This window comes from Malania oleifera, chromosome 7 (assembly GCF_029873635.1).
Source record: "Malania oleifera isolate guangnan ecotype guangnan chromosome 7, ASM2987363v1, whole genome shotgun sequence".
In the NCBI taxonomy this organism is placed as follows: Eukaryota; Viridiplantae; Streptophyta; class Magnoliopsida; order Santalales; family Ximeniaceae; genus Malania; species Malania oleifera.
In genome coordinates, this window is record NC_080423.1 from 110,255,714 (window position 1) to 110,274,646 (window position 18,933).

The 18,933-nt window shown below is 34.0% G+C and overlaps 2 protein-coding genes across 2 annotated transcripts; one reads left to right on the forward strand and one right to left on the reverse strand.

The window, feature by feature from the left end:
• Nucleotides 1–4,479: 4,479 nt before the first annotated feature.
• On the forward strand, nt 4,480–5,935 carry LOC131160735 (CASP-like protein 1F1). Its single transcript, XM_058116612.1, has 3 exons — nt 4,480–5,013; nt 5,145–5,271; nt 5,404–5,935. The coding sequence occupies exons 1-3, from the start codon at nt 4,814–4,816 to the stop codon at nt 5,632–5,634; spliced, it is 558 nt and encodes a 185-aa protein (XP_057972595.1). The 5' UTR covers nt 4,480–4,813; the 3' UTR covers nt 5,635–5,935.
• A 9,800-nt stretch (nt 5,936–15,735) lies between these two features.
• LOC131160221 (uncharacterized) lies at nt 15,736–18,091 on the reverse strand. The gene has a single exon (XM_058115655.1). The coding sequence runs from the start codon at nt 17,662–17,664 to the stop codon at nt 15,988–15,990; it is 1,677 nt and encodes a 558-aa protein (XP_057971638.1). The 5' UTR covers nt 17,665–18,091; the 3' UTR covers nt 15,736–15,987.
• Nucleotides 18,092–18,933: the final 842 nt, after the last annotated feature.

Here is an 18,933-nt window from a genome sequence, read left to right on the forward strand (position 1 = left end):
TTACTTGTGAGCTTGAGGCGGGGACGCAGGCAGTATTGGCCAAACCCCGATATCATATCTTGTGCTTCCTTATTTCCTACACATGTATGTTATATTTGATATATTGTGAATGCTAAGTATGATTTAATTTTCACATATTATTTTTATCTGTGCAATTGATATATGCTTAGAAAGACCTTAGGTTGTGTATTACTGATATCTGATTTAACTTATGAAGAAGTTTTAAAATTCCAATTCACCCTCATCTTGAAAATACACAAATTCCAACACGCATCTTTCGATCATTTTACAAGATTTAAAATCGAAATCTCTTAAATAATTCAACCTCTAAGCAATTGTTAGATATCCATTATAGAACGAAGATAAGTTATAAATTGACTTAGATTTTTTTTTTTCTTAAATTTTTTTCTCCTAATGTTTTATCATTGTAGAAAGGGTGGGTAGAATATAACCAATTGCTTTCTAAAATGCAAAAAATTGAACTTGGTAAGTGGAAAGATGATGTGAGGGCTCCAAAGACAAACACGTGTCACACTACAACAATTTGTGTCTATCCTATCCTATTTCTAATAACAATGATATCATATGTAGACTTATTTTTCTCTTGTTCATTTCAAATGTATGACACCATGACTATTATTTTTACTAAAATAGGTATAAACACTTGCAGCCTGTTCAAAACAATCATAAGCAATTGCAGTGGAAAATTTGTTCCCATTTGAAATTAAATTTTTTTAAAAATACATTAGGTAAATAAAAAACTTCTTCTTCTTCTTCTTCTTCTTCTTATTATTATTATTATTATTATTATTATTATTATTATTAAATACTTTTATGTTGTTTTTAGAGTATTGAAATCGAGATAACAAGTATTATGTTCAAAATAGAAGTAAACATTTGTTGAGATAGTGTTTGGAAGCATGAATTTTAGAATTTAAATTTGGATTTTTTGAATTTAAATGAAATTCAACATTATATATATATATATATATATATATATATAATATGAATAAAATAAATTCACACGAGTTCAAATTTAAGGTTTGAGCATAAGGCGAGAGTTAAAGTATTAAAAAAAATAATTATTTTAAATTATTTTTTAGTGTTCGGAAACATGACTTTTACAATTTAAATTTGGATTAATTCAAATTTAAGGAGAATTCTGTGCACGCTCCAAACATAAAGTGAGAATTAAAGTATTAAAAAAATGGTCATTTTAAATTTTTTTGTGAAGCAGTCATCTTTAATTGTTGAAAAAGAGAGGAATTTTTTTTTTCTTGGGGATTCTAAAATTAAAATATTGTATCTTTAAGAATACATAGTTTAAGCTTTAGATTTAGAAGTAATAATGTCTATTTTTATGTAATTTTATGATAATAAAATAAAAATCATTGGGTAAGGATATAATAATTAGGGGAGAAATCACTCGTACAAACAATTTTGTTATTTTTAATAATATAAAATAGTATAAGAAAAACATCTTTAAGGGTAGACATTCTATATGAATCAAACGTCGGGAGTGCATTCCAATTAAGTTATAACAAAATAATTGGATACCCTTAAGCTGTTTGATTAGACTGGTGAATTCTAGTATAACTGAGTTGCAAGTTCTCTCGAGTGTAACTCAGTCGTAGGTTCTTAAAACTTGAGTTTGACTTGATTAAATTCAATTACATGTGTACAACATATTCACTAAATTACTTCTGTAACATAGAATTAAAAAATCATAAAAGGTCGATTAAGTTCGTAAAAGTAGTCTAAAATATATATATATATATATATATATATATATTTCCTAGCAACTACGGTATGTTTGAGCCCGGGTTTTGTTAAAATAAGGTCGAGTTGTCAAAGAAGTGGCAAAAGAGGCCAAAAAAAAAAAAAAAGGAAAGAAAGAAAACCAAACGTGAAGTGAGAAAGTAGAAGAAGGGCATTGTAAGGAGATCATAGAAGGACACAACACAAATCATCAGCGAAAGAAAAGAAAAGAAAAGAAAAGAAAGTGAAGGGTAGTGTGTACGCATATATTAAATAACGGAAAAGTTTTTGATAGAGAAGCAATCTGAGACCCATAACCGTTGCGTTCAAACGGGCTGTGCAGTTCGGGTGTTGTACGCTTGCCGACGTACAATGCGTAGTTGCGTGCCGTGTCAAGTCCTTTACATATTGTTTTTCGTTTTTGTTTGGGCTTTTATGTTCTTTACCAAAATTTTCTTGTGTGGATCAATGAGAAAAATATGTGACCCATATTAAAAATTTGGGAAAATTTTAAATAAATAAAAACAAGTTTTGATAGAATTAAATAAGAACAAATAAGATATATGTTGTCAGGATTAAATAAGACTAATCACATTGCGACACATTGACGTTGACTCTTCTATTACGAAAAAAGTTAAGGTTTCAGTCTTTGTATCTTTAGACTCTTATAAACACTTTTTTTTTTATCTTTGTGTGGAGGTAGATTTCTCTAATCCAAAACATATGTTCTTATGAAAAAAAATGCTTTCTCTTGAGCGTCATTAGGAATCACTGGTGGACTTGTTAAATTTTGCGTCAACACAAGTGATATAGATAGTAATCGATAAAGAAGTCTTATGATTTCTAGGGTTTGGTCCAAATGGTCATGGGACTTCTTGGTAATAGGAGGTCTTAGATAATAATTTATGCATAAAGGTTATCAAGAGAGACCATGGATCTGAATTAATTTGGTATTGTCAAATGAAATTTGAAGGATTGTCCCATCATTGTACGTCTAATAATTTGCTTCAAGTAATTATTAATTAATAAATAGTATCTTAACGATTTGACCATTAACAATGTTTTATGTTTAAATAATTTAATTAGTGGCAAAAATTTTAAGAATGGAAATGAGTAATTCTCTTCGTGTGTAGTCTATATCCATGTGGGTCTTCTAGACCAAAACTTTTTCTTTTTACCAAAATAGTCAAAAGAATCGAACAAGAAGTAGTTTAGCTACCGTTTGAATTTTAGTAGCTACCATTTACATTAATTAATTTTTTTATTTTATGTTTTTTTAAATCTCAAATAACTTTAAGAATAAAAAATATTTAAATTTAATTAAAAATAAGAATAGAAAATTTATTTATTTGTTTGTTACATATTTTATTTTATTTTTTCTCTCATATTCCTTCATAACCAAACATAAATATTAAAACCATTGAACCTCATAACTATCAATATGAAATTCTATAGAACATTGACTAGATGCCAAATCATTTAGGGCTTGACCTTAAAATTAGTAATTTATTGTATTTTAAATTATTATCAAGTTAATTAAAATAAAAGTTATAAAAATATATAATATACATAAATTATTATTTAAAAAATATAACTTACTCCACAAATCAAATGGGTTTATTTTTTTAAAAAAGTTTTGACTTCTAATATATAAAGAGTGCATCGTTTTCAACTTGCATCATTTGTTACATTACAATGACACTTAATTTTGCATATAAAAGAAACTTTACTACTCAAAGTAGTATGTTTCAATTTTAGCATATTAATACTATAAATTTTTTTATAGAAAAATAAATGGACTCCTCAATTTTCAATATTTGACATGTATTTATTATGAATGATGGAACGATCATGATAAATCATATTATTAATTAATTACATTGATAAGGATAAAGTATGTCAACATTTAATAAGGAGCCATCGGCAAATGACTTAAGCCACTTAAAAATAAAACGAAAAAAAGATGAAGGGTCTTATGCCCCACATAGAGACAATAATCCCAAATTGATAAGGCCATTTAAGTCATATTACGAAATATAAATAGGAAATTAGGCAAAGTAAGGAGGAGTATACATTACATAGGAAAATACTTGATGACAAGGGTCTGTGTTTTTATGGGTCTACATGACAACTTTAGAGTAAATGAAATAGTCCTCTTACCACGTGGACCCATGATGACACAGACCTATGTATAAATTTGCAGATCATATAATAAAATATGCTTTAAGTTCTTAGTATATACACAATGTCAAGCTGTAAGACTATATAGCATAAGCCCACTAATAGGTCGTGTGTAATATTGAAACTGTAAGTTGAATATAAGTAACTTTGATCAATTAAATTTATGATAATTTTTATTTGTTGATAGTTCCTAAAGATACTGAGATTTCTTATTTTCTTTTTTCAAGATATAAGTGATCACTAATGACATATGAAATTGAATACTAAAGCTCGATTTTTAGCATCAACAAAGGAGAAGTATTATTTTTTTTATTAAGTCACGTAATGATGTGAATGTAAAGGCGGTCTTTTACAATCTTTACCCTTGGAGAAAATTTTAGCCAAGTGTATTTATATTTTTCAAAATTTCCTTGCTCAAAAACAAAATAAAAAATGAACTTTTTTTCTTACCAAATGAAGAGGGGAAAAAATTCAAAAAGGCTAAAAGGGAAAATAACCAAGTCTATGGTCTACAATACCACAAATTTGCAATAGCCGATCATTAAGCCTAATACCAATCCCACCACACGGTACCAAACCAAACACTACTCATGAATTTAGCAACAGATCCACTGACCACTACTCTCCTGGCTAGCCTCTTATTCAGATTTCGACAGCCCTGTTCACATCACTTTCTCTCCCTCAAAACACGTATACAGAGTCTCTCTCTCTCTCTCTCTCTCTTTCAAATAGCTCCAAAAAATTAAGCTCCTCCCTCTCTTTCAGACAGCCACAGCAGCGCTGTTCTCTCTCTCTCTCTCTCTTCTCTGTTTCTGCCCTTTTCTGCTCCACAGCTAGACCTTCCATACCGGAAGATCTGATAGCTCAATCATCAATGGCGATCACCGGCGACAAATTCACGCAAAACCCACTTCAGAAAACCCAGAAAATTTTCCAGGTAGCCCAAATTTTCCTGAGAATCTTAGCATTCGCCACGGCATTGACCGCCACATGCCTCATGGTGACCAACAAGCAGAGCACTGTGATATTTGGGATCGAGATCGATGCTAAGTACAGCTACTCATCTGCTTTCAAGTAAGATTTCATTCATACAAACACTTTTCATGATGATATAATAATAACACCCACGAAATTTCAGGCAAAATTTCAAGTTTTTCTGATCCGAATTTCATTTTTTAAATTGGGTTGCTCGATATTCTCCGTAGGTTCTTTGCGTTGGCGAATGCTGTTGCGTGTGCCTTCTGTGTGGTCTCCCTGTTCCTCGCCTTCTTCCTCGCTCGCCAGGGCTCAATTAACCCTTCTACCTACTTTCTATTGTTTCTTCATGATCTGGTGATTCATTAATTTTTTTTAAAAAAAAAATTGTTTAATTCATACATATATAACATTATTGAGATTCAGGGATTAACTAATTTGTAGAGCTATTAATTAATTATTTTTATTTTTGATATTTATGTATTGAAGATGATGATGGGTTTGGTGCTGGCGGCGTGTGCGGCGGCGACGGCGATAGGGTACGTGGGGCAGTACGGGAACCGGCACACCGGCTGGGTTTCCATCTGCAACCAGTTCGGCAAGTTCTGCCGGCGAAGCACCATCTCCGTCGTCCTCTCCTACCTCTCTTTCATTTCCCTGCTTTTGCTTTCCGTCATCTCCGCCTACATGTCCAGACACTACCACAGCATCCCTCTTTGACTTTTCAGTATTACTCACTAGATGCTCCTCTTGATCATGATCAGAAAGATAGAACACAGTTGTCTTGATGACGTTGATGTTGATGGTGATGACGATGAGGAATTGCTGGTGTTGATGTAATCGTGCAAACGGGTTTCTTCTCAGATGGGCTGTTTCTGTTTTGTGTTTCAAGTATTTTGGGTTTTTGTAGTTGAAGTATTAAAAATAGGATGTGAGCTTGATGAGAATTGGGATTACCAAAACAAATTAATACATGGTAATGATCTGAGGTATGAGATTTTGAACGTTTAAGATTTTTAAATTTTGTGTATTTGATTTTTCTTAGTTTTTCATCGTATTAAAATAAGTTTTTATTTTTAATATTATTTAATATAAAAATATAATAAAAATATATTTTCTTCTTAATTTTTTTTCCTTCCCTTTTTCAAACAAAATCCTTAATCCAAAGAGCCTTAAAAGTTCTCTATAATAGACGACCAACCGAGAGAACTAGGTCACGACTTGGATGATCTCGTCTCTCATTAATGATTGTCTTTGATTAAACTTTAAAGTACTATAATTATGATTAAACTTTAATGCTTATGATTCTACAACTTGTTTAATGCAATTATAAAACTAAAACCGAGTAAAATCCATTGCAAGGTCCATAATGATGAGGAACTATCATGAAAAAATTAATATAAAAAAATATTTTTAAATTTATTTATTTAATATATTAATTTTTGGTGTGTTATATAATATTAATTTTAGTTAAAACCCACTTTAGCTTTTTGAAGTTTGGTGTTGGGAGCAAATGAGTTGGAGAGGTGTCCTCTGCCCTCTGGCCTCTTCCTGCTTCCAAATCTCCAAAAGTGCTACAAAACAAACACACCACACATCACATCTAAAATATTACATATTGCTTGAGGGTTGTTCACACTTGAAAAGTTTTTTTCCTTAACTTTTTCAAAAATAAAAAATAAAAAAATAAAATATACCATGCCCAATTTTAGATTTTGAATTTAAATTTATATGAATTTGAAAGAAATTAAACACAAATTTATACTGTGTTTTGTACTGATCTATATAAATGTAAGCTTGAGACCTGAATTGTAAGGTAAGATTTTACTCGTATTAAGAATTTAGAAAGAACGCTTATTTTTCATTTGTTCTAATATAATTATAAATTTAAAAAAATTAAATCTTAACGATATGTAAAAGAAAATTTTTTATTATATTATTTTCTTTTTAACTTTTTCTGATAATCAAATATGAAAATTTATATATATATATATATATATATATATATATATTTTCAAGTCCCAAAGAGGACTAACTTGTTTTTTGTTTTTAATGAAATAGTGATCATTTATCCCATTAATTATCTTTTTTCTTGATGACCATTTTGGCTTTTTCTTTGAGAGAGCGTAGTTAAAGACAATTTTGGTAATTAATCTTGATATTTGTAATTTCTTATTACTTGTACGATATTATATATAGTCTCTTTGGAAAAAAAAAATACTCGTATGAAACGATCCTTACACATAAGAACTGAAACCAACCAATTGCAAAATATTTTATTCACAATTAAATAAAAAATTATTAGTTAAATAGTCTAATCATGTTACCTTACATCTTGTATATATATATTCTTGAACAATTTTAATCTGATAAATTTTTAAGTTAATAGCATTTCAAAATAAATTTGTATAATATGTTCTAAAATTCGATTGGGCTCAAATGTTAGGTTAACCTAAATTGTGACATAATTAGGTTATCTAAGATATGATTAATGATATAAATGGGTCGCCTCCATGGTCATGGCGCGGTGGAAAGACTTCAACAAGTAAGAAGAAGCATCAGGAATTCAATTTCATGTAGATATACTCACGAAGTTAGCGGTACATGTAGATGGTGAGAGTTTATTCTGTGAACCAGCGGGGACTATGGATGGTGAGAGTTCGCTCTATGAGTCAAAGGGGACTGTGGATGGTAAGAGTTCTCTATGAGCCAGTAGGGACACGTAGATGGTAATGGAAATGTGTCCCAGGGTTCGGATTGGCCGAACGTCCAACTGATGCATAGAAGCTGTGTCCGCATTCTGGATTTTACCTTGATCAGCGAGACCTGAGGGCGGGGGATGTTGATCTGTAGGTTTAGTGCCGCACCAGAGGGTCCGAATGGCTCATTGGTGGTTGGAGTTCCTATGTAATCAAAATATATAAATGAGTCCAAATATTAACGTGACATCTTACAATTGCTGGTTTTAAATCTAGTTGCGACAACTGTCCCTTAAATGCCTTCCTTATGATTATTTTTAATTAAATTCACAAAGTATTTAAATGACTATTAGATATATGTTTGACATCATTAAGCATGATTAATAGCCCTATTTTCCAAAAAATAAAAATGGAATTTGAGAAGTGGACCTCCTTCATAGGAACTTTACTAAGATCCTCTTTGAAATTTTAAATTTTCATTAAAGTCTTTTGAATTTGGAGCTGCTTGGGTTTAAATAAAATTTAATATATAATTTATATGTTGAATTTGTTCAAGCAAAGATCTCAAAAAAAAAAGAAGCATAAAAGATAAAATATTTTGTGATTTATTACACTAGCTTGAGGTCCACCTAATGATTATTATCATAATTTGTCTTACAATAAATCTCGATTTATTGATTTGGCAAGAAATAAATTAGACTATCATTTTTTGTATTATACTTTCTAATATAGGTTCACGCTCCATTGCTATGCGTCCGAAAATAGCACTAGAAACTTTTTATGTTCAAATATTTGTCACATAATAACAGCACATTATTGTGAGTAAAATGATGTGTTGCGATTTTAAATGAGATCTTTTTATTCATTACGTGTCAAAATGTTAATAGGCAAAATACATATATTATGCAACAAAAAATAGAAGAGGAGCCTATGCCTATAAAATAAACTCAGAGAATGGAGGGGGAAAGAGGGGAAGAGTAAACTCTCCTACAACCCCTGAGGTCGCAGAAGAAAATGTTGGAAGATAAAAGAGACTCACTTATAGTAAAATTACGATAGTGGTTCATATTTATAGGGCGATCTAATTAAGGTTAGTAGCATCGGAGAAAGTTAAGAGACCCCAGTTGATCATCCAAGTAAACACTTCTTGAATGATCAAGACCTTATTTGTATTGGGATAGTGCTCTTTAATCTCTCCGAAGAATTATATTTGAAGAGAAGAAGAGGCCACTTGAAGTTCGTAAGATATGAGAAGACTTTTGCATGAAGGACAAGAGGCCTAAGTTGGTGAAATCTTTCCGAGGATGAAAGCAAGTCTAGTTGTGCATTAAGAGATTGATTTGCAATAAAACCTCTTATGATTCTTATTAACTTTTGAATAATCTAATTAAAATATAGAAGACAAAGTTAACTAGCTGGTCAAACCAAAATCATTGTGATGATGAAAGACCTAACTATGCATCAGGAGAGTACTTTCCCTTCAACTAAGACCTACTGTTCATATATCATAGTATTTGAACATTTAGAGCTTTTTTTTTTTTTAAATTTTCTAAAAGAGAAATTTAATTTTGAGTTATTTTTATTTGTAATTGAGTTTCAAACTAAGAATACTTATTTTCAGTACAATAGAGATTTTCTTACAAATTTGCGGATGTAGACACTTCTGAACCAAATTAACGTGTTTCATTTTTATATTATTTTATTATCGTGTGTGGATAATCCCATTTCCCGAATAATCTTCCTTAGTTTCACTTCAATTATATAAATAACACCACAAACAACATTTTCCTTTTATATATGCATTTATATTATTCTCTCCTCATCTTTAAAAAAAAAAAAAATTACTAAATTTTTTTTTCTTTTCACTAGTAGCATTCTAACATTGTATTAACCCTGCTACAATATAATCAGAAAAATACATGAAAAGAAATTGAATTATGTTTGAGAGCATGAATTTTTAATGGTAAACTTCAATGTGATTTTACACTTTCAATTATTTAAATTAACATATGTTGAGAATTAACAACAAATTCCCGAAACCTGTGAGAAACAAAATAAAAAAAGAATACAGGTAAAAAAAAAAAATCAATCACACGCACAGGACAATATTTACGTGGTTCGATAATTTTACCTACGTCCACGGAGTTGCAAGGATTTCACTATTATCAGGAAGAAAAATACAGAGAGTGTGGCGGTACAATATTCTCTCTCCCTCTCTCTCGCTTTCTGGCAAAGTGTGACCACTTACCTTAATCACCCAAAAAATAATCATTTTATATGCTGCATATCGGTTCCGAATGGGCTACAAAATGGGCCCAAAAAATTTTCCCCCAGAAGTACGACTTGGGCCGCTTAGTCCATGAACACAATAAGCCTTAGGATAGAAATCTTTCATTAAAGAAAAATCGAATCATCATCCAGATTGAATGCAACTAGGCTCCACAAAAGCCAAACAACATAAATTTGAATTTAAGCACTAAACCCCAAATATAAGGCTAGGTTAGGAAATTGGAATGGAGGGAAGGATGCATGGAGATGCAGTGCCATAAGAGAAGAAATTAATATGGATGCAGTAAGTAGGCTGGTTGAGTTGGATACTCCAATCCTAGCACATGGGGTTTTTTTCAATATAGCCCCTTTTCTGATTTCTACATTTAAAGCCATTATAGAGAGTTGGGAGTGTCTTCACGAATAAGACCCATCCCTAAGCATGTTCATATGAAAGTCTCTGCTCCCTTTTTCATTTTGGGAAAAAGTTGATCCACCCATGCATCTGTTGCAATGCTCATCACTTCTTCTTCTTCTTCTTCTTCTCTCTCTCTCTCTCTCTCTCTCTCTCTCTCTCTTTAAATTTATTTTTTGTGTTTTGTTGTTATTTTTTAATTAATAAAAGTGCATCTAATTGTAAATTGATTAAATATTTTGAGACAATTGAGGAAAATAACTCATAATATTATTTTTTGATTCATGTAGTTAATCGAGCTTGAATTGTGTAATAAGGATATACACAGTTCTTCTCTCCTTTACTAAGATTGGTCAAAAATATATATATATTTTTTTAAAAGGCTTGTCTTTTTTCAAAAATATAAGAATAAATTTGTATCTTTTTGACAAATTTCAAGAGAGGTCTTTAGAATTTTTGAAACTCTAATGAATTATATCTTTTGCCCTAAGAAAAATGAAAATGAAAACTAACTCTTTTCACCATCCATTCTAACAGCAATAAAGAATCCAGAGAAGAAAAATACAAAATAAGAATCGCAGAAACACCTTCTTCAATGATCCCACCTATGCTTGAGCAGTGGTGCATGCGAAATCACCTTTTTTTTTTATCTCAATAATGTAATGCCAGTGTGTGTTGCGGAATGTTTATGATTCTTAAAGAAGCTAGCTAGCTGGTGCAGGCATTTCCATTTGAAGAACTTCTACTTGCTTCTTTAGAGCTGCAGATTTTGGATGCCTCCCCATTTCTGAATATCTTGTTTTTTCTTCCTTAATGCTTGGACGGCTATTCTTCCAAGGCCAGTCTGATTTACTCAATTCATTAATGTCTGCTGCAGCCAGGGAAAGGGTTTAGGGTTTAGCATTCAGTATGGCTTGGAATCTTGGGTTTAGGGTTTAGGGTTTAGGTATGGTTTGGAATCTTATCCAATGCAGCAATCTCCTCTAAGTATGGCTTTAGGAAAAGAACAGGGGATTATTGCTCTGTTTTGGGTTTTGAATGCCTCTATAAGAGTGATATTCTATGAACTGAGAAAATCCCAAATGTCCACATTTGAAGGGTGTTGAAAATTTTATGTGATAATTATCATATTTTATGTTGGTGGACAGAATCAGGACTGTTCAAATTCATGGGAGGGGGATCATTGAAATCACTTATAGAAAAAAGTACTTATTTAAACAGTAGTATGAAATTACTTATTATAAGTATTTTTTCAAGTGATTATTCTTTTTTTAGAAAAAAAATACAATTTTTTTTTTCAAAAAATACTTATTTTTCTTTAAAAATAATTTGAGAAAATAGTTTTTTTTTTTTTTTTAAAATGAGTACTTATGAGTGTTAATCAAACACAAGTATTTATAAAAAGTACTAATTATTTTAAGATGTTCCAAAAATGAGACCAAGAAGTCTTCTCCTAGCTAGTTTTGCTATATAGTTGTGCTATGTCGATCGTATGTTAATAGTACTTTCCCGATACTGGCCGAGTCTGAATTTAATTCATGAGACAAACACACCTTTTAGGACTAGGGAACAACTAAAAAGGAAAATGGCTCAAGGTTAGGAGTGCCAAACAAATGAGAAAAATAAAGAAAATATCATTTGATTTGATTTTTGCTTGTGTTTTTGCAGAGTTAAAAAGGAATATTATACCGCTCTTGATTGGTTCAACTGGGATGAATTGTGAAGTGATGGCCATTTCTAGCAAAACCCTGTTTGTCTACAAATTTCAAATTTCAAATTTCAGAGTTGTTTTTATTTTTATTGTAAATCGCAGAGTTACAAGCAATCCGGTGGTGATCATAAATGACAGTTTTTTTTTTTTATATAATTTCTTTTTGGGAAAGTAATGGGTAGTGGGCCAAAGCCAAGAAAATTCATTCTGGGCTAGTCTGAGGGAGCCCTAAATTTGCAGGGCTTCATTTCAGAACTGGGCCTAATGCTACTGCCTACGCAGCCCATACACTCATATTAAATGAATAGGCTGATGCATGGGAGCTAATAGGCCCATTTCTAGAGGTGATTTATCCCAAAAAAAAAACACAAAAAAAAGAAAAGTTACTGGAGCACGTTGCCAGTACTAAAGGAGTGGCAATTGGCTAGTTTTGTCGGTATCAGAAATCATAAGTTATGACTGTCCTTCCCAGAAAAATTAATTCTCAATTTAGGTAAAAGTGTAACTGGGGTAAATCAACTGGGATGTTGCTTGGGTTAGTCTTGCTTCAACTTCATTCGACTCTATTTAACAGTCGGAAGTTCATGTTCAAGCTTAAGACTTGATTGAATGGAACTTAAGTATCCTATTATGTTAATCTAACTCAAAAGAAAGTTTGGGCTTCAATTATGTGAAATGACTTTTATAAGATAAACTCACGAAATCGGTAGACTAGAATAGATAATACCTCATCTGAGTTGAGTCCAAGACCGTGCTACTTTGATGAGGGCATCAAAAATTAGATTAGGAAAAATATTAGTCTCATATCGGATGTGTCTTAGAAAAATCTTAAGCTTTTGAAGATAATTTGAGCTTCAACTAGGTGAGATGCCATTTATAATACAAGCACCTGAGGCCGGTCGATCAAAATCGACAATATTTCACTAAAGTTGAGCCCAAGACCATTACAGCTACCATGGGCTGGGAATGAAGAGTCAGAACTCAAAATTGTTATATACTGCTTGCTAAAGGAAAATTCAGACAAACAATTGGATCCATCTTCTGTTTCTCTGTAGCATATTTACAGCATAGAATTGCCTTTCAAAACTTTCTAGGTACTAATATACCACACTTGTTTTATGGAATAGAATGGAGCAAAATAAAAAATAAAGTATGCAGAAAACAGATAACAAATTCAATTCAAATCTATTCCCACCATATTCAGACTTTGGAACCAAACTTGACATAATCCCTGTTAGATTGGGACACCGAAATCTGCTACATAAATTGGTCTTGCACATATATTGAACTTTCTTTTTTGGGGTAGAAAGGATAAATGTGAACTTGAAGGCTTGTTTAGCGGCTATTCACAGTAGGGTAATTCCTGTTCAGCAAATTTAAGAAAGAACAAGAAAAAAAAAGTGAAAGGTGTTGATCTGGTTTTTTTTTTTTTTTTAAATATTATTTGGGTATTGTTTGAATGTTTTCAGGGTATCAATCTCGGCATAAAACATTTTACCAAAAATAGAATGATAATTTTAGATTATGTAGTCATAATCTAAATGTGGCATATCCATTGATGATTATTTGAGCATTTTCTAGGCTGAAAATGAATTTCTGGGGTATTTCCTGGACTATAAATCAGTTAATTAACTTCAGATCAAGAAGATAAATCAAAGGATCGAAACCCCCCCCACAAAAAAATGGACATGACAGGATTTTGGATCTGTCATCACTTCCATTAGTTGATTTAATTCCATACATGAAATTCACTGTATTCAGGACTTGTTTATTGGGTTGTTGGAATTTTGGTGTCAAGTATCAATACATTAGTATTTTCATGGTACGAAGCAACCTTTACCCTTAAAGATGCAATGATTCTCAGATGGTTTCTCTTCCTCGCAGAGCCATTAATGAGTCTTTTCGAAGGGGAATTGGCTGAAATGGTGAATGAGAATGACGGCGAGGAGAAAGCCTAGGATCGGGGAGGCAGCAGTTTCATCAAAGAGATTGCCAACAACAACGAGTTTGTCTTCCACAGACCCTGTGCCTGTGTTAGAAAAGGGGATATGGCCACATTTTGTGAAATTCAATAATCTAATCGCAACAATTTAAAGTTTAGTAAACTCAATACCTAGATCAAGATTAATGGAGGTTTTTCCTTTTTTACACCCTCTTTTCCTATTCGGGATAGCATTAGGGTTACAGAAATTTGCCCCTTATGTTGTGCCTTTTTTCTTAGTCATTGTTTATCTTCCCTTTTGCTTGTTCTTAAGCAGTTGGGTTGCCTCTGAATTTCAGAAAAGTAACATAAGGACTATAACACCAAAGGGGTTTCCCTGAAAAAGATTATGTTTTGAGCTTTAGAAATGGTCATTTTCTTTGAAGACAGATTATCAATCTCGTGCTTCAAAGGCAGTAGAAGACGGACCATTCTTGCACTATTTATTGAATTTGTGCTCTCTTTTACCAAATATGCCTTTCTTAGAACACAAAGTAAGGTTTTCTTTATTTTTCTTTTTCTTTTTAATTAAAAAAATGGCAGGGAGGTAGGGAGAGGGGTAGGGAGAATAGGTGCATGCTAAGTTACCTCCTCAAAGGGCACATGGGCAAGTGCAGATGGTAGACCGAAGACAAATGCACATGGATTAAATCCACCACAACATGAATAATCACCTAATAGACGGCTATAACCCACCAACCTAACTGAAATTAAGGGTCAAAAAGAGTAACTTGATTTAGGTTGAATATAGACTGGTTCAAAGAGCCATGGGATATAATATTTACATGTGTAGACTCGAATGAGAGGTCAGAGAGGAAAATCAGGCTAAATCCCTTGACATTTTTTTTTGTAATAAACTACTAGTCACTAAGGGCAGTTGTAAAAGATGACATTTGGGGTCCATATAACAACTGTCACCTGTTTTTTACCAACACTATACAAACTTATGGATGGTTAAACAGATTGGTTCTGCAAACGTTCATCTCATAAATTTTTATGCAACCCATTTATGATATCCCTTCTCTAACACTACACATGCTAAGAGTGGGGCTAACACTACACATGCTAAGAGTTGGGGGGGGGGGGGGGGGGGGGGGGCCCATGGAGACACGGTGGGGGCGTGTACCTCACAGGTACACAGGATCAAAGCATGTGGCTACGTACCACGGTGTTGGGGGTTCAAATCCCCCCTCATCCACAACCAGCCCAAAGGGGAAGGTGCCCTCTGGGGGTGGGAAAATCATGATCAGGATAGCAGAACAAAGCTACGGAACTTAGGTATGGGTCTTTTGTCTAAACAGGAAATGATGGTAGAGGCATTTGAACTTTCTCAACCACAACCAAGAGGAAAAGTCAAGACAATTAGTGACTGTGGATTAGATTGGATTAGCAGAGCAGGGCAGAAGTTGAACACATTACCGGGAGTTAAAAATTCTCGATGTCTAAGTTGCTCTAAATTGAGAAACAGTAAGAAAAGGAATCAGATTTTCAAGTCCCTAATCTCATTTTTGGTTCTTTTTTTTAGCATCTTAACTCTACTAACAAAGGTCACTAGTCTCCATGCCCCTGCAATAAGCAAGCTCACAATCAACACAAATGATACTCATGAATCTTGTTCCAGCAAAATTTATGAATTTGGCATTAACAATATGTAAAAATTGTTCAAAGAAACAGAAAATGATGAAGTGAAGATCAAATCAACTCAACACACTTGAGAAGTGAAGTAAAAGAGAAATGAACACAAAAGGAATCAATCATTATTAATTTATTAAATTTTGGGGACAAAAACATGAACTCTAACCAGTTAGGTCACCAAACCAGAATTTGATCTCTACAAAGAAGATTTCATCAGCAATCAGGCTAGAAACTTTTTACTTTTCTAGGACAAATTGAAATGAAAACTATGAACATTAAAAAGAAGCCAAGAATAAAAACAGGAACACAACTATGGTACATACAGATGAAGGGATCATCATCATCCCCAAGTTCCTTTTCCATATTATTTTTGTGATCTAGAAAAAACACCCCATACTTTACTCCGGCCCAGGCTCTCCAAAAGCTTCCTGGCACCTTCGACATCCATCTCCACGAGTTTCTTCAAGTACCCACAAGCTCCAGCAGCAACCATCTGTTTCCTGCACTTCTTTGAATGCACAAGCAAGGCTAAAACAGAAACAGGGTACTTCTTATCCAAACTCTGCATTGGATCCAAAAGCTGAACCACACTCACCATCCCTCTTTCATCCTTCCTAAAAATCTTCTTATTTTCTGCACATGACAACAGATTTGACAATGCCTTCACAGCAGCTTCCTTCTCTTCAAAGGCTTTACCCTCCAACATTCCAATCAGAGCAGAAACACACCCGCATTCCCCCATCTCCTTCCTCATTTTCGGGCTAAACCCGAGCTCATTAACTGCATGAGCAGCGGCTATTCTCACTCCCAACACCCCACAATTCAAAACCCCCACAAGCCTGCTCACAAACCCATCAGAAACAAGAGCTTCGGCCACTGACCGGCACGAAGCCAAGGTCTCCGCCATCTCCACCGCCACTTCGAGACTCCGAACCACCAGTGCCCCATCCCAGAAAGTCTTCAAACACTCAATCCCTCCCTCCCTAGCAACCAAAAGTTTCAAGTTCACATCATCTGATACCAAATTGCACAAACACCCAATTGCATTTTCCTGGGCTAATACAGTGCCAGAAGAAGAAACCCTAATAAGGACTGGAATCGCACTCTCCTCCATGAAATTCTCCTTGCATTCTTTAAAATTAGCAAGATTTCTCAGAACACCAGCAGCCAGGGCTTGCGAAGAAGGCGTTCCGGACTCGCAAATCTCTAACAGAGATGAAATCCCGCCCCTGGACCCGACCAATCTCGCGTTCTCCTTCGAGAAGGTGAGAGACTGGAGGGTTAAACAAGCTTTCTCCTTTGAAATTCCACTTCCCGATTCGAGAACTCGGAGAAGATGGTTCAGGAGGAAAACCCCCTCCGCTAACAAAACATTTTTGCTGCTTTCCACCATCGAAACCCTAGAAATCGCTGAAATCGTCTTCTCCTTCATCTCCGAATCGAGAAGATGGTTTGAATCGAGCAATCGAACCAGGACGGGCACCACACCCTGAGCGACGGCGATCATAACGTGCTTATCGTCCTCCTGAATTAACCTCAGCAGCGAGTCCATTGCCGATTTCTTCGATTCCTGATTCCCTATCTGCAGCCGAGTTATCAAACTCCTCGACTCAACCCGTACGGCCTCGCGCTTCGAACTCATCGACTCACCGGGGCCGGGAAAGAGGCCGTCCTGAAGCACGCCGCTCCTAATCAAGACCTCCCCATCTCTAATATGTCGATCGAGCTTCGCCGAGATCGCGTCGACTTCGCTCTGTGTCTTCAGTTTCCCTTCCGTCAAGGTTGGGTCCCGGCACTTCCCAGCGAGCGAAACGGCGTCGGTGAGCGTTTGCGAGAGCGAATTGAGAAGCTCCGCGGACAAAGCACAAGAAAAGAAGCCCGGAAAATCGGAGAAATCGCAACATTGTGATTGGAGATCGGCGAGCTTTGCTTTGATAACAGACCATTTCCCCTTGAAGTTCTGCACGCAAGGTATTTCTTCCGAGAGAGACGAGATCAGCTTCTTCACGACCTCCACTTGGTCATCCTCTGGTCTTTCCATGGTGGGTACTCAGAGAGCGAGAGATTCACACTTTAAAGCCTACCCAACATACCCACTTAGTGATTTTCAGGTATTTTCATGTCCGCTACTCTCCCCGACGATCACAGTTTCTACGGAGAAGAGACGAAGAAGAAAAGTAGAAGAGACAGACTAGGTCTTAAGAGTCTACGCTCTACAGAGAGAGAGAGAGAGAGAGAGATGGTGACAGTTTAGAACCTACACATTTGGTCGTTTTCCGGTAAACCCACGGCGGCTACTCCCAGTAGACTACCACAGTTTCAACGAAGGATAGAGATGGAGAGAGAGTTGCAGAGGAAATGGCGAGAAGAAGAAGAAGAAGAAGAAGGTGAGCACTGAGTCGGAAGAAGTCTAATTATGGTTGTGTTTTTTTTTTGGCCCGTGACTTCCCCGCGAAGAAACAGATGATAAAAATGTACTTTTTTATATTAACAATTTTCTATTTGTGTTGTTATTTTTAACTATTTATCAAAAACTTAAAAAATAAATTTTATAAATTTTAATTATTTTTTAAAATTTTAATTAAAAATTTTAATATTTAAAAATAACTTTTTATTAAATTATTTATTTTACGTATTTTAAAATTAAATAAGTATATAAATTTAAATATAATTTTAAAATATATACACAAATTACAAAAAATAACAATAAAGCTAAAATAGTTTTAAAATATATATTATTTATAATTTTATTATTTTAATTATGTAAAATTATTTTTAATACCACACGAGTCTTGAATTTCCATTTTTGTGGCTAGGGTTGGGTTTGCACGCGCTGGAGATGCGCGTGATTCGGAGAAGTAGGCCCGCTTAATGGGCCTGCCGATGTTAACAAGTGGGCCGGGCCCATAATAATTATAATAATGAGGAACTTTTATAAGCCAGATAGGTCACCTGGTCCATGGAAACTTCAAAGCGGGCTACGTCTCCTTCTCTCCTCGACTTCTGGTCCAATAATAATTAATTAAAAATATTAATAAATACTGCTAACATCACAGGTCAGTACTGCACATCTTTATGTCACGGACACATCATTCTTCATTGTTTGCTGCGAACAAGCCAACGCAGTGAAAAGGGAGAATGTAAAGTGCGCTGCCCGTGACGATATCGGGAATGTGGATTGTTCACAGACCACCGTTGGATTTTTTATTAATGTATAATCGAGCTAAAAAAAATATATTTCTTTTTCTAGCAAACCCATAGATCACAAAATATGATTTGAATATTAAATATGATTAACAATTTTTTGGGC